Source organism: Sphaeramia orbicularis, chromosome 14, assembly GCF_902148855.1.
Source record: "Sphaeramia orbicularis chromosome 14, fSphaOr1.1, whole genome shotgun sequence".
In the NCBI taxonomy this organism is placed as follows: Eukaryota; Metazoa; Chordata; class Actinopteri; order Kurtiformes; family Apogonidae; genus Sphaeramia; species Sphaeramia orbicularis.
The window spans coordinates 43700098-43722370 of NC_043970.1; the positions used below are offsets into that span (position 1 = coordinate 43700098).

The window sequence follows — 22273 nt, forward strand, 5'->3', positions numbered from 1 at the left end:
TAAAATACAGTTCTTCATCTTTTCATGGTCATCAGATATGACCCATTTGGACGTTCAGAGGCTCCATAGTTACCGTGGAAACACTGTCATCTTCTACAACATTGATTCACCAGTAAAACCCAATATATGTCATTAATTGGTGTAAAATACAGTTATTCATCTTTTCATGGTCATCAGATATGTTCCATCAGTAGATGGTTTTGGTTTTGAGGGATAACAATAAATACAGGGTTCTGGATGGTATGAAATTATACATTTTCTCCATTTTTCAAGAATTTCACTCATTTTCTCCTCAATTTAAAATTATTTTTTTCACTTTTATGCCATGTTTCAGGATTTTTTGGGTTAATTTCTTCCTTATTTTTCGCATATGTTGCTTATTTTAGTGTCATTTTTCAAGTTTTTCCACATTTTGTCCTATGAATAATTGAGGTAAAACTGTATTTTACACCAATTATTGACATGTATTGATAGGAGTAGTGGATCAACAGGTATTAAACAGTTTGGATCAGTAGATGGTTCTGGTTTTTGAGGGTTAACAGTAAATACAGGGTTCTGGAAGGTATGAAATTATAAATTTTTTTCATTTTTACATTTTCATCAGGGTTTGTCAGTTTGTCTGTTAGCTAGATTATTCAAAAAGTTATGGGCAGATTTTGATGACATTTTCAGGAAAGGTTGATTCTGGCACAAGGAATAAATGATAACATTTTGGTGGTTTGGACTGATCTGCCTTGACGGAGGTCTGCGCTCTTCGAGTGTTTTTCTAGTTCAAAAATTTTACCCATTTTCTCCTCAATACAGAATGATTTTTTTCACTTTCATGCCATGTTTCAGGATTTTTTGGGTTAATTTCTTCCTTATTTTTCCACATATTTTACTCATTTTTGTCTAATTTTTCAAGTTTTTGTACATTTTATCCTATGAATAATTGAGGTAAAACTACTTTACACAAAATATTTCCATGTATTGATAGGATTAGTGGATCAACAGGTATTAAACAGTTTAGACCAGCAGATCATTTTGGTCTCCAGTGGATGTTTGGGTCTTTTATGGGTTAATATCTTCAGTGTAATTTTTTCATGTCACAAATTTCCCAAAAGTCGACAGGCTGTATGTTTGACACCTGTGGGTTAAATAATAAGGCCGTGGCTTACTTAGGTGTGCTGTGACACAGTCAGAGCAGCTCTGAAAGGACACAGAAGGACCAGATTACTTAATAAAAACACAAGGCCGGAGCGGATAGTTTTCCTTTTGTGTAGGAGCTTCCAGTGCATCTCCTCTTTGAACATCTCTGGGAAAAGTGCACACACCTCAAAGGGCTGCGTATTGTTCACCGCCTTCGCCTTTGTCCCTGTTGCCCTGTTGTTTTGACTTTTAATTCCCGAGAGGATCGTGGGAGACCGGAGCAGAGTCAAATTTAGTTAAGGTGTGACGTATCTGACAAATAATTCAGCCACATTCGCTAACTCCTGTGGGAGCGCGGCGACACCTCCACATCCAGAGGAGAAACACTTACGACGGACACATGAGATGCTCCTTTGTCTGGGGGGGTTTTGTCTGAGTCCAGGCGTTGGGTGACCACATCTGTGCTGACTAAACTCAAACATGGAGGCTTTAACTCTTACCTCAGTTTGTTCCTGAGCTGCCACCGTAATGTACACGAACATCCACGCCCTTCTCCTGCTTTATACGTGAACATATAAATATCCATTTAAATACCTCTGAGGTGACGCTCACTCCTATTGTCAACAACTACACAAAAGAACAGGACGAAATATGGACATTTATTAGGCTTCAGTTATTAAGACCTGTTGATCCACTAATCAATACATGTTAAAAAAGATACTAAGTACTAAGATACATGAAAAAGATACTTTTTCTGCAGTTTTCAGCAACAATAATAAACTAAACACATATGTAGAATAAAAATATAAAACATAAGAGACAAAATGAACAAACATAAATATGAGGAAAACAACCCTGAAAATAATAAATTAAAATCAACAAAAAGCAATAAGAAAAATAAATAAAATGAACAAAAACATATAAATAGTAAATAAAATGAAAAAAAAAACCAAACATAGAAAATAATAAATACAATGAACAAAAACCAAAAACATAGTAAATAACATCAACAAAAACAAATAAGAAAATAAATTTAAAATTATTTTTAAAATTAAAAATAAAATAAAATTAACCAAACCATATAAAATAGTAAAAAATATAAACAAAAACAAATAAAATAGTACATAACATAAAAAAAACAAGTTAAAAAAAAAAAACTAAATTAACAAAAAACAAAAAAAAATAGTAAATAACATCAACAAAAACAAATAAGAAAATAAATAAAAGGAACAAAAACAAATAAGAAAATAAACAAAATGAACAAAAACAAATAAGAAAAAAAAACAAAATGAAACAAACCATATAATGAATCCCTCCTATTGTCAACAGTTGCACAAACGAACAGGAGGAAATATGGACATCAGAACAGAAAGCAGTGTTAATAAAAGTTCTCCTCCTTGATCCAGACCTATATGGTTCTATGAGGTCTCGATGAATCCTGGTTCTGGTCTGAGAGGTCAAAGGTCACGGTTCGTCTTAGTCTTGAACCTTCTGCTTTAACTTAAATCCATCCAGATTTATTTGACTCTTTATTTGATGAACACAGTTTAAATCATTTCCTCATATATTTGCTGTCCAACTGGTGGTCCTGGGCCCATGTTTGGTCCTGGGCCCATGTTTGGTCCTGAAGGTCCAGTTTCAGAGTGTTGGTCGGCATCGTCTCCGACTTTGACCAGAGTTAAACCTGCTCTGATGAGGAACGTCCACATTCAGTTGTAATGCACTTTTTCACCACTAGATGTCAGTGAATGAACCTTTTCTTCTGGGTTTCTTCAGTTCAGGACCCACTAAGTCCAGGAGGAACACACATAGATTATATGAACAAAAGTATGAGGACACAATGAATCCAGGTGTTTCTTTTCTAACAGGGGTCTGGGATCCAAAACAACAATGACTAATATCAGAATATAGTTTAATATTATGGGATAAATATCAGTGCATTGGTTAGTTTGGGTTAAATTCTTATCTTTATTTATAAAATGACTCTCAGATGGTTTGGACTGAATTTATATCAACACTGACTTTATTTATTTTTTTAATCCATGACTATAATTTTACATGTTCTTCCTCTAAATTTCGAAAATATTTGATTTTTGGGTTGTATTTGGGTGATTTTTTAAGTACTTTTTGGGTTGTTTTTGGGTGATTTTTAAGTGATTTTTGGGTTGTATTTGGGTGATTTTTGGGTTGTCTTTAGGTGATTTTTGGGTTGTATTTGGGTGATTTTTAAGTGATTTTTGGGTTGTTTCTGGGTGATTTTTGGCTTGTTTTTGGGTGACTGATATGCTATGAGGCAAACGCTATGTGTCAAAGGTCTGCTTTGGACGGATTTTACCTGCAGTGTGAGTGTAAATGTGTCCTGGTCCTGTTCCAGGTGATGGTACCCTCCGTCTGGTGGGGGGTCAGTACGACTGCGAGGGCCGGGTTGAGATCTACTACCAGGGCTACTGGGGGACGGTGTGCGACGACGCCTGGTCCTTCACCGATGCCCAGGTGGTGTGCCGGCAGACGGGCTGCGGCTCCGCCCACGCTGCCCTCACCAACTCCTTCTTCGGTTTCGGGACCGGGCGCATCCTCCTGGACAACGTCAACTGCATCGGATATGAGCAGCAGTTGAGCCGATGCCACAACCTAGGCTGGGGGAAGCACAACTGTGGACACCACGAGGATGCCGGCGTCTCCTGTGCAGGTGAGAAGGACAGGGACGGAAAAGACACGGTAGTTCAGGTCCCACATTCAGCCCAGTATGGTCTGAAACAGGCAGAAGAAAAACAGAAGGACCTGGAAAGAATCACAACTATGAACATTTAACTAGGTTTTAGAGAGAAAAAAGGAAAATTACAAGATGAACGTGTTTATGTCTGTGAAATATCTGAAAATAAGAATAATATGAACAACCCGACAGAGTAGAACGTGAACAACTCAGGCACAACACTGTTAAAATGAAACTGAAGTTTATTTTCCATTTACTATTACTACTACGACTAGCATAAAGTAGTAGTAATAGTAGTAATAGTAGTAGTAGTTGTAGTAGTACTAGTATTAGTAGTAGTAACAGTACTAGTACTAGCAGTAGTAGTAGCACTAGTATTAGTATTAGTTTAGATCGGTCTGTCCAAACTGAAGCTCGTCTGTTTCTGATCCACATCAGGTTCAACGTCCACTGAACCTCCTCCAGTGACCACGTCACCCAGAAGGGAAACCACCACCAGTGTCACTGACGCCACTGAAGGTACCAACACATGAGACAGACAGACACTGGCGTCCAATCAGTGAAGAGAAGGATGTGTCTATGGTTACATTCAGACTGGATGCAAATGTGATCCTAAAACTGACCCTGACCACTTTCATATGTGGTCCTAAATCTGACCCAAACCGCTTTCATATGTGGTCCTAAATCTGACCCAGACCACTTTCATATGTGGTCCTAAATCTGACCCAGACTGCTTTCATATGTGGTCCTAAATCTGACCCAGACCACTTTCATATGTGGTCCTCCTAAATCTGACCCAGACCACTTTCATATGTGGTCCTAAATCTGACCCAGACCACTTTCATATGTGGTCCTCCTAAATCTGACCCAGACCGCTTTCATATGTGATCCTAAATCTGACCTAGACCACTTTCATATGTGGTCCTCCTAAATCTGACCCAGACCACTTTCATATGTGGTCCTAAATCTGACCCAGACCACTTTCATATGTGGTCCTCCTAAATCTGACCAAGACCCCTTTCATATGTGGTCCTAAATCTGACCCAGACCACTTTCATATGTGGTCCTAAATCTGATACATATCTGATATTTTCCAATGTGACTTCAGTCTGAACGTCCAGGTCACATTTATACGACCTTTACGTCATTGAAATGCAACAAACGTCCCAGTTCTTCGTCCTCCATATTTCCTTTAGTAAACACAGTGTGTGTCTGCGTGGTCTAATATTCCATCAGGACCTCTTTAGTGCATGTGGGTCACTTCAGGGTCACATTCAGTTCAGACTCAAAACTGATAGAAGTCGCATTTAATGTGGAATATGAACCAACAAACAAATCAGATTTCATCAAAAAAATTTGAATTGTGCATTTAGACCAGCTGTGAACGGAGCCTTTGTCTTTTCTGATCTGTTTTTCATTGAGGAAAACTGAAAATAGCACATTTCACTACTAACCACCAGAAGGTGCCATTTCTGCCAGAGTTGAACTGTGACAGTGACCGGAACCATGGAGGTGAAATGATGCAGCACATCAACCACATCAGAAGGGTTTTTGAATTTTCTACTGTTTTCCTGTTTTCACTTCAGCAACACAAGCTCCTGTTGTTACTGAAAGTCCAACAACCAAACCAACTGCGCCTGCACCGACTCCAGGTGAGGATGAGCCTTCTGCAGCGCCGTCTCAGATCAAGTTTAGGCCCGTTCATGTGGATCTGATACAACGGTGTATTAGCACCACATCGGAAAAATATAAACACGTCACTTCGAGAATAAAGTCAGAATATTTCGAGAACAAAGCCATAATATTTTGAAAATAAAGTCGGAAAACTCAATTTAACAAAATAATGTGTTACTTTTATGAGATTAAAGTCGTAATACTTTGAAAATAAATTTGCAATAGTGCGATAAAAAGTCAGAATTTATAAATTGTAAGCCTTAAATCTTGTTGATGACAGAGTTTCTGGTTCCAGTCAGTTATTCCTCCACAAAAGAGGCAATTTAATCCAAATCTGTTCAGTTCTTAAAATGAAACATACCGACTAATGATAATGTGTTGACGGTGGGCGGGGCTAACAGGCACAATATTTGGTGGGCGGAGCTAATAGGATTCAGTGTTTGGCCCTTGTGCGTAAACCCCAAATGAAAGTAGAACCTCACAAAATGTTCCAAGTTCTACATTATGAGACCAGCGGGTACAAGTTTATTCTTGTAAATTATTTTCCCACCTATTTTTAATTTGCGATGTTAATCTCATAATATTATGGTTTTATTCTGGGAATATGACAACATTATTCTCATAATATTATGGCTTTATTCTTGTACAATTATGACTCTTTTTATTCGACTTCATTCTAATAAAATTAGGAGTTTTATCTCGATATTTTACAACTTTATTCTCGTAGTGACGGGTGTTTTTATTTTCTTATGTGGCTTTAATACGCCGTCGTAATCTGAAGGTTCTGAGGGTGCGTTTGTTTTTGTCCTGTGCAGCCAGGCCGTCCATCCGGGTGGTGAACGGGAACAGCAGCTGCCAGGGCCGGGTGGAGGTCCGCTACAAAGACTTCTGGGGGACAGTGTGTGACGACGAGTGGAACATGCTCAACGCCCTGGTGGTGTGCAGACAGCTGGGCTGTGGACCCCCCATCGAGGCCAAGAACCAGGCCTTCTTCGGATATGGCCAGGTCCCCATCCTGCTGGACAACGTGGCGTGTACGGGGGAGGAGCTGGAGCTGTCCATGTGCTTCCACCTGGGCTGGGGTCAACACAACTGTGGACACCACGAGGACGCTGGCGTCATCTGTTCAAGTACGACACCCTGGGTTCATTCTGATGACTAGTTTGAATTTAGATTGAGTTCAATTTAGTTTGAGTTTAATTTAGTTTGAGTTCAATTTAGTTTGAGTTTAATTTAGTTTCAATTTAGTTTTAGTTTAATTTAGTTTTTGTCATAACTTAGTTTTAGTTTAATTTAGTTTTTGTCATAATTTAGTTTTAGTTTAATTTAGTTTTTGTCATAATTTAGTCATCTAAACTACTTTAGTTTTAGTCTACTTTTAGTCAAACTAAATACCATCAAAACTTAGTCAACTAAATTCTTATTCTCTACAACTACTCCTACTACTATTACTAGTACTACCATTACTACTGCTACTACTACTACTACTATTACTAGTACTACCATTACTACTACTTCTACTACTATTACTACCACTTCTACCATTACTATTACTACCACTACTACTATTACTACCACTACTACTACTCCTACTACAACTACTCCTACTACTTCTACTACTATTACTACTACTACTTCTACTCCTACTACTATTACTCCTCCTCCTACTACTCTTACTACTACTACTACTCCTCCTCGTCCTCCTCCCCCTCCTGTGTGACTCTCTTTTACTGACTGGACTCATGGAGGATGACTCATTGTTGGTCAGTCAGTGAATGTCCTCAGGCCAAAGGGGCCAAAGGAGAACGTCCAGGACACGTTCACGTCCTGAGGCTGATGACAGTCACACACTGTGGATTCTGAAGGCAGGATTTAGTTCTTTTTCCATCCAGTAGGTGATGAGTGAGCTTTACATCCGACCAATCACTGAGTGTCATTACAGCTTCAGGTTTTATAACAGGACTTTGATTAAAACTACATAGGTTTTGTGACTTCTATTTAATTTCTTCACAGATGTGGAGCCTCTGGCTCGAGGTTTAAATGACTTTCCGGCAGAAGTGACAGAAACGGCCCCGACCACAACATCCACCCAACCCCCTGAAGGTAAAAACCACTGCAAGCCAATAGGAAGAACTGGATACTTCAACTGACTGTTACCATGGAAACAAAGGGCTTACTTTCAATCAGCTGGTGTTTATTTAACCCTAACCTTACTTTGTGTTTTTACTTGTTTTTATCTGTTGTAATCAGATCGCTTCTGGTTCTCTGGTGATCTATAAACCCAATTCGGTATAAATTCAACCAATATATTTGCTGCTAAAGTGTTAAACAAACAAACAAACAAACTGAACCAAAAAATAATACCAAAAAACAAAGAAACAAGAAATGAAAGATGTCACAAGACAAAAAATATGTAAAATACGCAAAAAGACAAATGGAAACAAGATGAAAAAGATGTAACAATACAAAGAGACAACAACACGACAAGATTAAAGAGATGGAAAAAAACAAAAATTATGTTAAATAAGCAACAAGATGAAAACAATATGAATGACACCAGAAATTAAAAACATAACAAGATGGAAAATATGGAACAAGATATAAAATCCTAAAACAGTTCAACTGTGATAAAAATGATACATTTATACAGAGACACTCCCATGATCAGATTATTAATCGTGTGATGTGTTCACTTACCAGTTGTCTAATTTGGCATGTTTTTCCCAGGGATGATGCAGCTGCAATAAAATGATGTGTTTATAGAGATGCTCACATTGTTATTAATATCGTGTGATGCGTTCACTGACTATCTGATTGTGCATATTTTTTCCAGGGATGATGCAACTGTGATAAAATGATGCATTTGTACAAAGACGCTCACAAGATCAGATCAATAATCATGTGATGCGTTCACTGACTGTCTAACTTTGCACCATCCTTCCAGGGATGATGCAACTGGCCGGAGGAAGCCACCGCTGCGAGGGCCGGGTGGAGCTGTTCATAAACGCATCATGGGGGACAGTGTGCGACGACGCGTGGGACCTCCCCGACGCCCAGGTGGTGTGCCGTCAGGTGGGCTGCGGCGATGCGTTGGCAGCGGTGACGGTGGAGACGCACTTTGGGCCAGGGGTGGGGACCATCCTCCTGGACAACCTGAAGTGCACAGGGGCGGAGCCATCGCTGACAGACTGCTCCCATATAGGATGGAACGTACACAACTGTGACCACACTGAGGACGCCGGCGTCATCTGCTCGCTGTTGTGATTGGCAGATGAGTGGGGAAGTGGGCGGAGCTAACTGGGACTTGTATTCATTGTGTAAATAAATGCTTTCACGTCGCTGAAGGATTGCCACCGCCACCGTATGAGATAACTAATATGACGATATATGATGACATACTATAACTATCTAAACCTTTATTAAGCACTTTATAAATAAAAATACAATATAAAATATGATGTACACAGTTTTTTATTTGAAGAAAACCTTTAAATGGTCTGTTTCAGTCTGTGTACGTGTTGTTAAAGGTAGTATTTGATGAGTGAAGAGCAGGACAACGTCTATTGATTATTAATTAACCAGAAGTAAAACACAAACCGTGACAACGCAGGAAACAGAACCATGGTCCATGTGTACCTTGTGAATATATTTTTATTTCATTGACAAATAATATGCCTGTAAACCACCATATAAATAAATGTAACTGATGATCATGTGACAAATAAATGTTCTTATTTTCACTAAAATGTTTTCAGTGTTAAAACAGATGATGGAATTGAACATCTGTTCTGAAAATAATGAAACTTAATCAGAATGAGGCAACTGTGTGTTTTACTGTGAAATTCCATTTTCAGAATTCTCACTTTAAACTTTCAGCATTTGGTTTGAATTATCAAAGACAAAAAGTTACATAAGCCTCTTTGAGTGTCCAAAAAAGTGCTATATAAGTGTGATGTGTTGTTATTATTATTATCATTATTATCATTATTATTATTATTATTATTATTATTATTATTGTTATAAAACTCAGACTGAACTGAACATTTAGATAGATAACAGCTGGGGTTTTGTTCTTGTTGATTATTTTGCAAATTTTGTTGATTATTTTGTTGACTGTTTTGATTATTTTTGTTGACTTTTTGGATATTTTGTTGATTTTGTTCATTATGTTGCACATTTTATTGATTATTTTGCGGATTTTGTTGATTATTTTTGTTGACTTTTTGGATATTTGGTTCATTTTGTTGATTATTTTGATCATTTTTGTTGATTTTGTTTGTCATTTTGCCTATTATTTGCAAGTGCCTCAAAAAGGTGAATTTAGTCTGAAATGTAAGCCTGTAAAGTTAAGTTAGTTTAGTTTCAAAACGCCATACATTGATTTTACACTCATTTTTCCCCTTATACATACTGCACATATCCTGTATACAAGTTGATATTTTAAGCAAATACATGTAAATAAGAAGTTAATTTAGTTTAGAATGAACCAAAACAAACAGATTCATCCATATGTTCATTAAACCAGTTGATGTTTCTGTGGTTTGAACTGGATGGCAGTCTGGTGTTTTCATCAGAGACCACATACACCAGGACTGAAGTGGATTCTAGAGGCAGGTAAAGCCTATTTCTGTGTCCAGACCTGAGCGTGTGCCTGTGTCTGGTCTAAACATATATGCTGTGATGCGAATGTGGTCTGAGTCTGATCCTGGGTGTGGATGTTTCTCCAGGACCGGGCCTCTTCATGTCCCAACATGTCCGTTCACACCGGCTGCATTCTTCCCTGATCTGAACCAGAGGCTGAATTCTACAACCATCCAGACCCACATCCCTCCTTGCCCCCCCACCCCCACCCTCCTCCAGAATAAAACCACCTCTTTCCCTTCAGACACGCCGGGCCTGGAGGGTCGGACCGTCAGTGCGCACGGCGACGCGCTCCGGCCATTTCTCCGGGCGCCAGGCGCGTTACATCATCCGGGAGGACACGCCTCTTTGGGTGGTGACACAACCGGGGGAAGGCGCTCGGAGGGGGAGGGGTGTCCCGTCGGCAGCCACAGACAGCAGGCAGCAGCTGCAGCGAGAGCACCGGCACCGCTTCTCCGCATTCACACGTCCAGACCCACCGATTCCAGGCCCAGACGCACCGGACGCAGCGCACGACCCGCCGTGACCATGGTAGACCGCGAACAACTGGTGCAGAAAGCCCGGCTGGCCGAGCAGGCGGAGCGGTACGACGACATGGCAGCTGCCATGAAATCGGTGAGTAGCTCCTCTAATCATGACCTTTCGCCTTTTGATCATTTCTGCTCCGCGCGGACTCATCCATATGTGCGTATTTGGGATGAATTAGCGCAGAACCGGGGCTTTAACGGCAGGTACACGTACGGCAGGTACACGTACAGCCCGCACTGAGGCTCCGTGTCTGGACACATAGTGGGTTCTGTGCTCAAATCGAACCGGATCCGTGTATGAAACCTCTGATTAAAACCCACATTGGTGCCTGAGCCGTGGCCGTGTGCGTGATGAACCACCGCCGTGACGGGATCCGGGCGGCGTGGCCGGGACGCGGCTGTCAGGCCCATGGAGCCTCCGTCCACATCCCGGTGGTTCCGTTTGGACCGGTGGTGTGGAGGAGTTGAGGTGGTTTTTTTGTTTGTTTGTTTGTTTGTTTTTTTTGGGGGGGGGCGGGTCGGGTCAGTGTGGTGGGCTGACTCGGGTCCGGTCCGGTTCGGTGCGCGCTGCGGAGGGCGGTGTTGGCTCCAATGCGGACCGTTTGATGTTGGGGCGGTGCCTTTCGGTTTTCAGCCCCCGGTCCGCCGGCCGTGGAGGCACCGGGGGTGTTGGGTGGTGGTGGTGGTGGTGGGGGTATGGAGCACAGAAAGACTCCTGGTGTCGAGAGGATGCGATGAAAGCGACAAATGTGGAGAAAAAAGCGTGGATGGAGAATATGTGCGGTTGTTAAGATGCGCAGAGGACAGGCCAGTGGCACCGAGGGGATGACGGGACATGGAGGCTGCGCTGTCGGTCATGTCCCGGTTAAATGATGCTCTTCGACGTCCATTTAGTGTGAAATGTGCATTTCCGCAGCCGTCGCCTTCCTTCTGGCGCATTGGGGAAGGCAATGTTGGCTGAAGGTTGATCGCAATCGATTTGCGCAGAACCGGCGCACAAACCGCGCAGCGCTCACCTTCCAGCCGTGGGTGTTGGTGGACACAGATCCTTCCAGAAGCCGCGGATGTCATACTGCAGCAAACGGTGTGTTTGTAGCGCAGACAGTGTCATGACGGGGTGAGTGTGTGAATCGATGCCGTGGAGGAACCGCATCCCTGCGTCTTCCGCCTCCTCCAGCAGCTTCACATGAGGCGGTGCCGCAGCATCTGGCAGGATGCAGCAGCAGCACAGGCCCGCCCGTAGTGCACCATTTCACGGACACACAGGCTGCATGTGACTGTGACACAACCGTCTGCACAATAAGAACACAAAGAAACAGCAGCTCTGACCGGAACCGTCCGGGTGGTCCTCCGAACAGGCCCGGAGCTGGATTGAACCCCGGATCATTCCTCTGATGCAACTTTATCAGATTTACACATGAGCACAGGGTTTATCTCCAACTCTGAGGCTTTAATGGCTGTTTTTGTTCAGTTTAGATGTTTAATAATGCTCTAAAGGTTGAATATCAGCAGTAGGACTCATGTGGGTCTTGACTCAAAGCAGGATTCACTGACACTTTCTCCAAATTCAACTCCTTAAGAGTCAACAAGTCAGTGCCGTCCTGGCCCTGGGGTGGAACGTCCGCCGGGCTGGGCTGGGCGGCGGGGGGGGGGGGGGGGGGGGGGGGGGGGGGTGCAGGGCTCCACCCTCCCATTTGTGCCGAGTCAGAGCGGGTCTCTGCAGCGCTGGGCAGTGGGGTGTGTCCCACGCCTCGCCCTTCGCTCAGGGGAATCCCTCGCCACTGCAGACATGGCAACCGCCCGGTGGCAACGCAACCAAATAATAACCAGGATCACACAAAACCAGGCTGCAACGTCCTCAGGGGGAGGGGGGTGGAGGTCGAGGTGGAGGCAGTCGGCTGACCCTCACCAGGACCTCCACCTCCTCCTCATGTCAGAGGTTTCTATGAACCAAACTCAACCATTTGACTCAGTTTAGACACAAAAACCCACATGTGAAACTGCAGCAGATGAACAACTCAGTCAATAAACGGGTTAAATGTCCTTAAATATAAGAACCCAGTCTGTTTACGTGGACTCGGAGCGGAAAATGCTATAGTTCTGCGGTTCAACGTATGAATTTTCTACTTTTTTGATCTCCTTTAACATTAAACCCCTTTACATCCACACCAAGTTCAGTCTACAGGTAAATGTGGCCCAAATCCAACTTTTTCACCCATATGTGGCCTGTATCTGATCTGTTATAGACAGTCTGAACAGCACTAATCTGACCCAGACCACTTTCATATGTGGTCCTAAATCTGACCCGGACCACTTTCATATGTGGTCCTAAATCTGACCCAGACCACTTTCATAGGTGGTCCTAAATCTGATACAGATCTGATTTTTTGCAATGCGACTTCATTCTGAACAGCCAGGTCGCATTTATCCAACTTTTACGTCATTGAAATGCGACAAACATCATAATTCTACATCCCTCCATATTTCCTTCCATAAACACACTATGTCAGGACCTCTTTAGTGCATGTGGATCACTTCAGGGTCACACCCAGTTCAGACTCAAAACTGATAGAAGTCACATTTAATGTGGAATATGAACCAACACACAAAAAAAATCGGATTTCACCCAAAAACCCAAATTGTGCATTAAGACTTGCTGTATGTGTGTGTGTGTGTGTGTGTGGGGGGGGGGGGGGGGGGCTCATACTCTGATCATTACTTGATTTGTGGAGTTACCAGATTATTATGTAAACAGTTAAATTTCATGCTTGGTCAGATAACATCAGTAATCTGATTGTAATCAATCAGATTAACGCCTGTATTTGTCCCAATACTCCCATGTCTTCATTTATGTATACAGGTTAATTGGATTTATTTAGTTCTGTTTCATCAGAATGTGGAAAAACTATTAAAATCATAGAAAACTGACAAGTCATAGTCAAATATGAACCCAAGATAATAACAGGAAGTTTGATTCTAATGTCACTACATACGTACGAACTCTGAAATAAATCCAATAATGGACTGAAACGTCTAAACCAGAGTTTATCGATTATCGTATTTCCAAACTGTATGTAAACGCATCAGATGTGATTATTACAATGATCTGATTCTAACAGTTATTGGATTTATCTGCTCATGTAAACGGACTCAATAATCTCTTTTCCATTGACCCTTAAATTGCGTGAATATAACTTGCGCATAAAAATGCACCTAATGGGAAAACGACAATTTTGCCAAAACTCTTCTTTCTCTATTAAAAGTTTTTGCACTGGCAAGAGGTGGTTTTTTGGGCATAGAACAACTGGTATATTACACAAAACTGCAATGGAAAGACCTTTTATTGCAACTAGAGTCACATAAATTTAAAAAAAAAAAAAAAAAAAACGGATGTTGACAGATGTTACAACAAGAGAAGAAGAGTTTTAAAAGAAACGTGTCAGTATGTGTGGACACACCAGGAAATCCAATAATTTTTTAATTTAGTAGGAGATAGAGGGGTAATATATAGTAATAATGAATATATCTGTAAATCAACACAATATTTACATTCATCGCAAAGTTTACGGAAAGACTTCTCCTGTCATCTCGTGATAATAAATAAACAAATCATCGCATTTGTGATTTAATCGAAAAACCGACACTACACACTTCTGTTTTTGTGACATTTAGTAAATATAGGTAAAGTTTTACACAGATGTCCAGTGAAAAAGAGACTAGTGACTTTATTTAATTCCAGACCAGATCACTGACATGTGATCAGATTGAGCCATTCTATTGGTTCATGGCTTTTAATGCACTGGATGCCATATTTTATAGAAAAGTACTTTGCAAATGCCTCTTCTGAGGCCGTGTGCAGTATCATGTAAAGGAAATCTACATAATGCATTATAAATGAAGCCATTACATCATGGGCCCAGAGTCTCAGCCCTGCTTTATTTAGAACTAAACGGATCCGGAAGAATGTTTCATCTTAGAAAACGATAAAAAAAACCCTGTTCTTTTTATGTCATTTAACTCCGGCTGAACAAAAATCAGACACAGTTTCACCATATTGGAGTCGAACAGATTCTGAACCTTAAAAATGACCCTTAAAATAGTAAAATATCCAACAGAGCGCCAACATTCAGACTCATTTACTGATATGACACCATTATATTGAATAAACATTAACATCCACAACGTCAGATACAGAACACACTTCCTTGTTTGAGCAAAAGTTGACATTATCATGATGAATAAATCCAATAAACCGTTAATTCAGTGTCAGAAAGACGCAGGACTGCAGATAATTAAAGACTGATTTACATTAATTTGTGAAAGTCTGAATATATCTGCATGTTTTTTTGATGATTTGAGCCTATTTCTCTCAGACATTTCACAGATTCAGTATCAAGCGCCTCCTGCTCTTTGACCCTTGTTTTATTGTTTTACCTGCAGAGTTTGTGTAGCATGTTGTTTTACTGCTGAAGAAATAATCATGAAGACTTAAATGCAAAACCATGAGAATTTTAGACTGAAATTAGAGCATAAAAACATTTGGATTAATTGTAAAACTCCGTACAAATGTTTAGTATGTACTTCACATACTGAATGGACAAACAATAGAATACTATGGAGCAAAATGATGCACAAACCCGACAACACAAGGCATCATACACACTGAACCTACACAAACCACTGGAAAGTACCGGCAAACTGGAACCAGTGTGGATGGAATCTGTCATATTGTTAGCCTCATAGCACATTCTCAGGTTATCAAATTAAATGTTCTAAAAGTGTCCTAATGCCGATTCAGACACCTCGAGATCATTTTCCAGGACTCACTAAAAACCAGGCGTTTTGGCCGGAGAGGGCGTGGTTTACTGGAACATTGCCGTGCACTTTCTTGGAAGCAGCATGTTATTATGTCACAACAGAGAACTAGTGTATGATCCACATTTGGATATGAATTTGATCCATTAGCTTCATATCATAACTATCTAACTGACACAAAAATGGACAAAAGTCTGTGGACACATTGAATCCAGGTGTTTCTTTTCTAACAGGGGTCTGGGATCCAAAACAGTATGACTAGGGCTGTGTATCGGCAAGAATCTGGCAATACGATACAAGTCAAAATACTAGGATCGCGATACGATATATCACAATATATCAATGATACTGTTAAAAAGGGAATATTTTGTTTCCTTTTTAAAAAGATTATTTCCTTGAAGAATTGAATTACACCCGAAATATGCACAAATACTAAACACATTTTTATTTAATCATAACAGGATCTAATATTATATCACAAAATGTTCCTGTGTTCAAACTGAAATTATGTTTTACAGACATTACAGTTTAAGATCCTGTTCAAATGTTCATATTCTGTTAGTTCAGAACTAACATCAGAACATTATTTCAGTGCAATCCCACCAAAGGAACTTCCATCTGCCTCTCAGACAGTAAAAAGTGGTTTTAGGGTGCTTCAAATAACTATTATTTAATAAAACAGTGTTAAATAATAATAAATAAGACATAAAAAAGAAAAACAAAAAAAAAGAACCTCCGCCATATATGCATTTGAATAAATACCTAAAAATATTGATACAGTACTTTTTAATATCAATACAGTATCGTGAAATGAAATATCGCGATATACTGCAGAACTAATATTTTCTAACACCCCTGATACTGACTAATGTCAGAATATTGTTTTATATTATGGGATAAATATCCTATTGATTATTAATATTGATGTTTCTGTATCTGATCCTCATGAACAGGACATCTGACAGGTGGAGACATGATGTGTCCACATATTTATGTCCATATAATTTAGAAACATCAATATTTCACCATAGTTTAATGGTAGCTTTTTCTTCCTCAGTCAGATGTGATGACAGTAGATGGAAATTATTATTTACATTCAGAGCAGGAAAAATATTAGAGACATTTCGAGGATGAACATTTAAAGTCAGAGTCAGGGAGAAAAACATGTTGATATGAATTCAGTCCAAACCATCTCTGAGTCATTTTGGAAACAAAGATAATAATTTAATCCAAACTAACCAATGCACTGATATTTATCCCATAATATAAAACTATATTCTGACATTAGTCATTATTTTTTTGGATCCCAGACCCCTGTCAGAAAATAAACACCTGAATTCAACGTGTGCACAGACTTTTGTCCATTTGTGTACAACTTAGACAGTTATGATATGAGGCTAATGATACAACAGGTTTGTTCTTTTAAACTTAACTATACAGTGACACCTAACTGTACTTTGTGTGTTTGTTGTTCTGGTTTATGTTTGTTGCTTCAGACCATTAAAAGTCCAAGATGAGCTGTGGACTTCCAGCTGTAACACCAACTGCCTTCCAAATCTACTTAGAGAAATGATGCTGTTCCTCCTGGGGCTTATCCCAGTCCTCAGAGGAATCCACTGAATGTTGTGTTGAATTGATAGAGGAGGGAAAAAACGCACCAGTTGACCTCCTTATGTGATTTTCAGAGCATAAATCATCAAACTTTAACTGCATAATCTACTTTTTACAGCATGTACTCTTCAGCTTTAATATCAAAACGAGCTAAAACTAAGGTATCGGACGGCTTAAACTTAAGGATGTCAGTCTAATATTGTTTTATTTGTAGTTAACGAACACTAGGATGTTACTTAATCAGGGTTCCAACAAAGTTCTGCAAGTTAAATTTAAGACTCTTTAAGACCCTTTTTGGACTATTCAGAACAGAATTTCAGCCTATTTCACATACTGGCAAAAATGTATGACTCCTAGAATTTAGGAAGATGTATTTATTTACTCCAACACCTTGATTCCCACTGTTTAGAGTAATTTCTCACCGGGGGCTGCAAAGTTAGAGATAATTGTCTCCTAATTTCAGTATAAATTGTGGGGTTGGATCAGGTGGAACTCAGTCGACTAATGCTACTGTCTTTACAGTTTGGACATTTAACAGACAGATTTAAACACAACACAGCCAATAAGTTTATGGAAACAGAACTGACGACCTACCATATCAATTTAAAAACCTTTAAAGACTTTTTGAAGATATTAAATGCAGATTTGTAAGTTGAAGATTTTTAAGACTTTTTAAGACCCTGCGGGAACCCTGTTAATGTCCAGGAGCCTCTGAACCAGAGGGTCCAACTTATTTTAGTTCAGGTTCCACATTCAGACCAATATGAGCTGAAGTAAAATAATAACACAATAATATATTAAGAATGACAACTTCAAACTTTTCTCTATGTTTTAGGGTGAAAAGATAAAAATTCCATAATGAAATTGTTTACATCTACAGACTATCCGTAAAAAATGTGAATAACATGAACTAGAAATTAAGAAAAAAGCAGTGTAATTTTATCAATATTCAGCCTCAGTTTATCATTTATACATGTTCATTATAACGTACAGATTCAGTGGATCTACAAATACACACAACATTTAATAACAGACAAAATATTGGTACAATTACACTGGTTTATATTAACACATTTCAGGTTATCCATATTTGTTGGTAAATGTAAATACTTTCATGGAATTTTTTTAACAGAAAAATTGCAGTTGCCATTATTTTTAAGTTATTCTGATTTTTAACCCATAAAGACCCAGCGCTGCTTTTGTGTCAATTCCCAAATTAATTTTTCTCTTTATTTAATCTTTCTTAAGTGATTTATCACCATTAATTATAATATTATCCTCCATATATCATGTTTTTTCAATGAAAATCAGGTATTTTCCCATATTTAATTTACAGATCATGTAGATGTTCATTAAAGATCAGATTAAAGTTGATTGTCATTATATCAGAAAAAGAAAAAATGTAATAAACAGTGTCTTTTTCAGTCCAATCTGTCATTAACTGAACATAAACCCAGTGTGTCCATCCACTGTTATTGATCCAACTCCATGGGTTTTACTGGGGAGTCAATGTTGGAGAAGATGATGGTGTTTCCACGGTAACTATGGAGCCTCTGAAAGTCCAAATATGGTCATATCTGATGACCATGAAAAGATGAAGAACTGTATTTTACGCCAATTATTGACCTGTATTAATAGGATTAGTGGATCAACAGGGTACATCAGTAGATGATTTTTGTCACAAGTGGCTGTTTGGGTCTTTAAGGGTTAATATGTTCAGTGTAATTTTTGCATTGTACAGATTTATCCCGTGGACCGGATTGGAGCCTTTGGGGGCCGATTTTTGCCCACGGGTTGTATGTTTGACACCCCTGCTCGACTCCTCTTGGATAAGTTTTTCTATATGATGAATAAATACAAAAATAACACAGGACGTCAATAAAGACAACAGTATGATGGATGAAATGTCTGAATTAGATTTGGAGGCTGGAAACATTGTCATGAAGACTCTGTAATGACTCTGATAATCAGCTTCACTTCACCTACTGATTGTGTTCTAAACTTGGAAATGGGGTTATAGCCCCAGAAAAAGTCTCCGCATTATCTTTTTCTAGTTTTCTAGTTCATGGTTGTTGCTCAGTGTGTGAGGTACCAACTCCCTCCTAAACCTTAGTCTGATGCTGCCGTGTCGTTTCAGGACATTTCAGGCGTTTCTCAGATAAGTCGAGTCATAAAAACGCCCTGAAAACCCCGCCCACTGACCCTCCTACACGCTCCAATAACGCTCACAGAGGAGCTTCGCACATTCACACCAACACGTCCGGGTGAACGCCGACTTCCTTGTCTGTGACTTCCTGTCAGAGATGGAGCAGTTAGAACAGGGATGTCAAACTCATTTTAGTTCAGGCGCATCATCTGAAACAGGCTGGACCAGTGAAATAACAGAATAACCTACAAATAATGTCAACTGCAAACCTTTCCTCTATGTTTTAGAGTGAAAAAAGTAAAAATACATGATAAAAACATTTATATCTACAAACTGTCCTTTAAAAAATGTAAATAATATGAACAACCATGAAAAAACTGAGATGTCTTAAGAGAAACAAGTACAATTGTACCAATATTCTACCTCACTTTATCATTTCCACATGTTCATTGTAACGTACAGGTCACAGTGGTTCTACAAACACACACAACATTTGATAACTGGCAGAATATTGGTACAATTACAGACTTCTCTTAAGACACTTCAGTTTGTTTATATTTGTTCAGGTTATTCACATTTTTTAAAACATTTACAAAAATTTAGCAAAAACGAAGAGAAATTTAAAAAAAAAAATCAACAAATATAAACAAATTAAACAGTAACAAGAACAAAACCTGCACGAGGACAAAAAAAAACATTAGAAACATCAATAAAATTATGTTAAAATGACATTTGCTTCTCAGGTTGTTACTGTAGTTTATTCATATTTGTTCAGTTTATTTACATCTTTTGTGAAAGGACAGTTTGTAATTGTAAATATTTTCATGTATTCATTCATTTTCTGAACCCACTTTATCCTCACTCGGGTCTCTGGGGTCGTTGCAGCCTATCCCACCTACTTATGGGCAAAGGCGAAGTGTATTTTCATGTAATTTATTTATTTATTTTTACACTAAAACAAAGAGAAACATTTATAGTTGTCATTATTTCTTTTTTTTTTTTTTAAATGGTCTGATCCACTTAAGATTGAACTAAATGGATTGTTAGTATCTAAAGTATAATTTTTTTTAATTTCATGGGCTGGATTGGACCCTTTAGTGGCTGGTTTTAGCCCATGGGCCATATGTTTGACGCCCATGTTCTAGAGTTTTCTTAATGTCAACTAGGGGTGTAAGAAAATATTGGTTCTGCAATATATCGTGATATTTCATTTCACGATACTGTACTGATATTAAAAAGTATCGTATCGATATTTTTAGGTATTTATTCAAATGCAGATATGGAGGAGTTTCATTTTTGTTTTGTTTTTTTTTTTCTTTCTTTTTGTTTATATTTCATTTATTATTTAACAGTGTTTTATTAAGTAACTGTTATTTGAAGCATCCTAAAAGCACTTTTTACTGTCTCAGAGGCAGATGTTAGTTCCTTTGTTGGGATTGTACAAAAATAATGTTACAATGTTAGTTCTGAACTAATAGAATATGAACATTTGAACAGGATCTTAAGCTGTAATGTCTGTAAAACATAATTTAAGTTGAAAGTTTTTACAGAAGAAAATTTTGTGATACAGCAATAGATCCTGTTCTGATCAAATAAAAATGTATTTCGTATTTGTGCATATTTCTGGTGTTATTCAATTCTTCCAGGAATTAAACAAAAAAAAAAAATGCCTTGTTAACAGTATCACGATATATTGTGATATATTGTATTGTGATCCTAGTATTATGATTTGTATCATATTGCCAGATTGTTGCCAATACACACTCCTACTGTCAACAAGTCCATTGAGAGAACATTTATAGTTTAAATCTTCAGAAATCCATCACTGAAATCAGAGATAAACCTGTAAATGTTCTGTCAGTTGTGGACATTTAGGGACTATATTACACTGTGGATGAATACACACTATTATTTTTACTGGTCCGACCCACTGGAGATCAGATTGGACAGAGTGTGGAACCTCAATTAAACTGACAGTTAATATCATCAGTGTAAGTTCTGCTTTTTATAAATTAATTTCTCGGGCCGGATCAGAGCCTTTTGGCAGCCGGTTTTGGCCCACGGGCCGTATGTTTGACACCCGTGACCAACGAACGTGAGTGCAGATAAACGGTTCCTCAGCTTTTCCAGGTTCCTGTTTGCTCAAGTTGAGGCGATTCTAAAACATTTGTGATTGGCTTCCGTCTCCTTCCATCAGCAGTTCAGTTGAGTCATTAAGGATGACGATGAGGCAGGCAATTACCAGTGCACGCTAACGACTTCTAGGAAAAACCAGCCCAGTCAGCAGTGATATTGACTGAAGGGCTCATGAAGACATTCTCCTACGTCTTTAAACGTTAATCAGACTGGTAAGAAGCTGTAGTTTTTCTCCATTTTATCTTCATTTGTTTGGCCTTTGTGATTATTTGGAGTAAAATCACACTATATTTGCTGGTTTTTATGCTATATTTTCTGTTGCTTTATTGCTTCTGCACCATGATGGGGGTTGTTTATGTGAGTGTTCAGGGTTATTTCAGACCTGGAAACTATGAACCAGTACCAGACTGGTGTTGACAAGATGTGGCTGGTAACCGAGGACACAGAACAACCATAGAAATCCACGGAAACGACAAAAGCAGCTGAATGGAGCTGATCAGGAATGAACCAATAGGCCTCGTACTAAGGGTGTGTGATATGACGATAGTAGATGGTGAAGGATTACAACATATGGACGATCCAACAAAGCAGAAAGATGATGGAATGGTCTAGAATATGATGTAGTCAGAGCTGTAGAGGATTCAACGGCTCTGGATGGAGTTAAATGAGACGCACAGACGCATGACGGCGGTTCACGTCCACGTCATGTGCATTTCACAAATGCTGTGTAGTGGAGTCATGGCTATGGAGGTAAATCTGTGCCATCAGATACTGCATAGTTGTATTTCACAGTAATTTGTTTTGAATAGTTGTATTTCGTAATTTGAATTTTTCTTTGTCAATTTTTTTTCCCAAATAGTTGAATGTCATTTTTTTTTTTTT

General features: G+C 39.1%; 2 protein-coding genes across 2 annotated transcripts in view; both read left to right on the forward strand.

Annotated features, from left to right (window-relative positions):
• LOC115432612 (scavenger receptor cysteine-rich domain-containing group B protein) overlaps positions 1-9399 on the forward strand; it is a 30872-nt gene extending 21473 nt beyond the window's left edge. Inside the window, exons 9-14 of the mRNA XM_030153519.1 lie at positions 3503-3817; positions 4280-4360; positions 5428-5493; positions 6331-6645; positions 7529-7618; positions 8460-9399. Coding sequence (XP_030009379.1) covers positions 3503-3817; positions 4280-4360; positions 5428-5493; positions 6331-6645; positions 7529-7618; positions 8460-8779 — 1187 coding nt within the window. The 3' untranslated portion in view covers positions 8780-9399. The remainder of the gene's footprint in view (positions 1-3502; positions 3818-4279; positions 4361-5427; positions 5494-6330; positions 6646-7528; positions 7619-8459) is intronic.
• A 1139-nt stretch (positions 9400-10538) lies between these two features.
• ywhag1 (3-monooxygenase/tryptophan 5-monooxygenase activation protein, gamma polypeptide 1) overlaps positions 10539-22273 on the forward strand; it is a 28006-nt gene continuing 16271 nt past the window's right edge. The window contains exon 1 of the mRNA XM_030153210.1: positions 10539-10771. Within this exon, the coding sequence (XP_030009070.1) occupies positions 10685-10771 (87 nt within the window). The 5' untranslated portion in view covers positions 10539-10684. The remainder of the gene's footprint in view (positions 10772-22273) is intronic.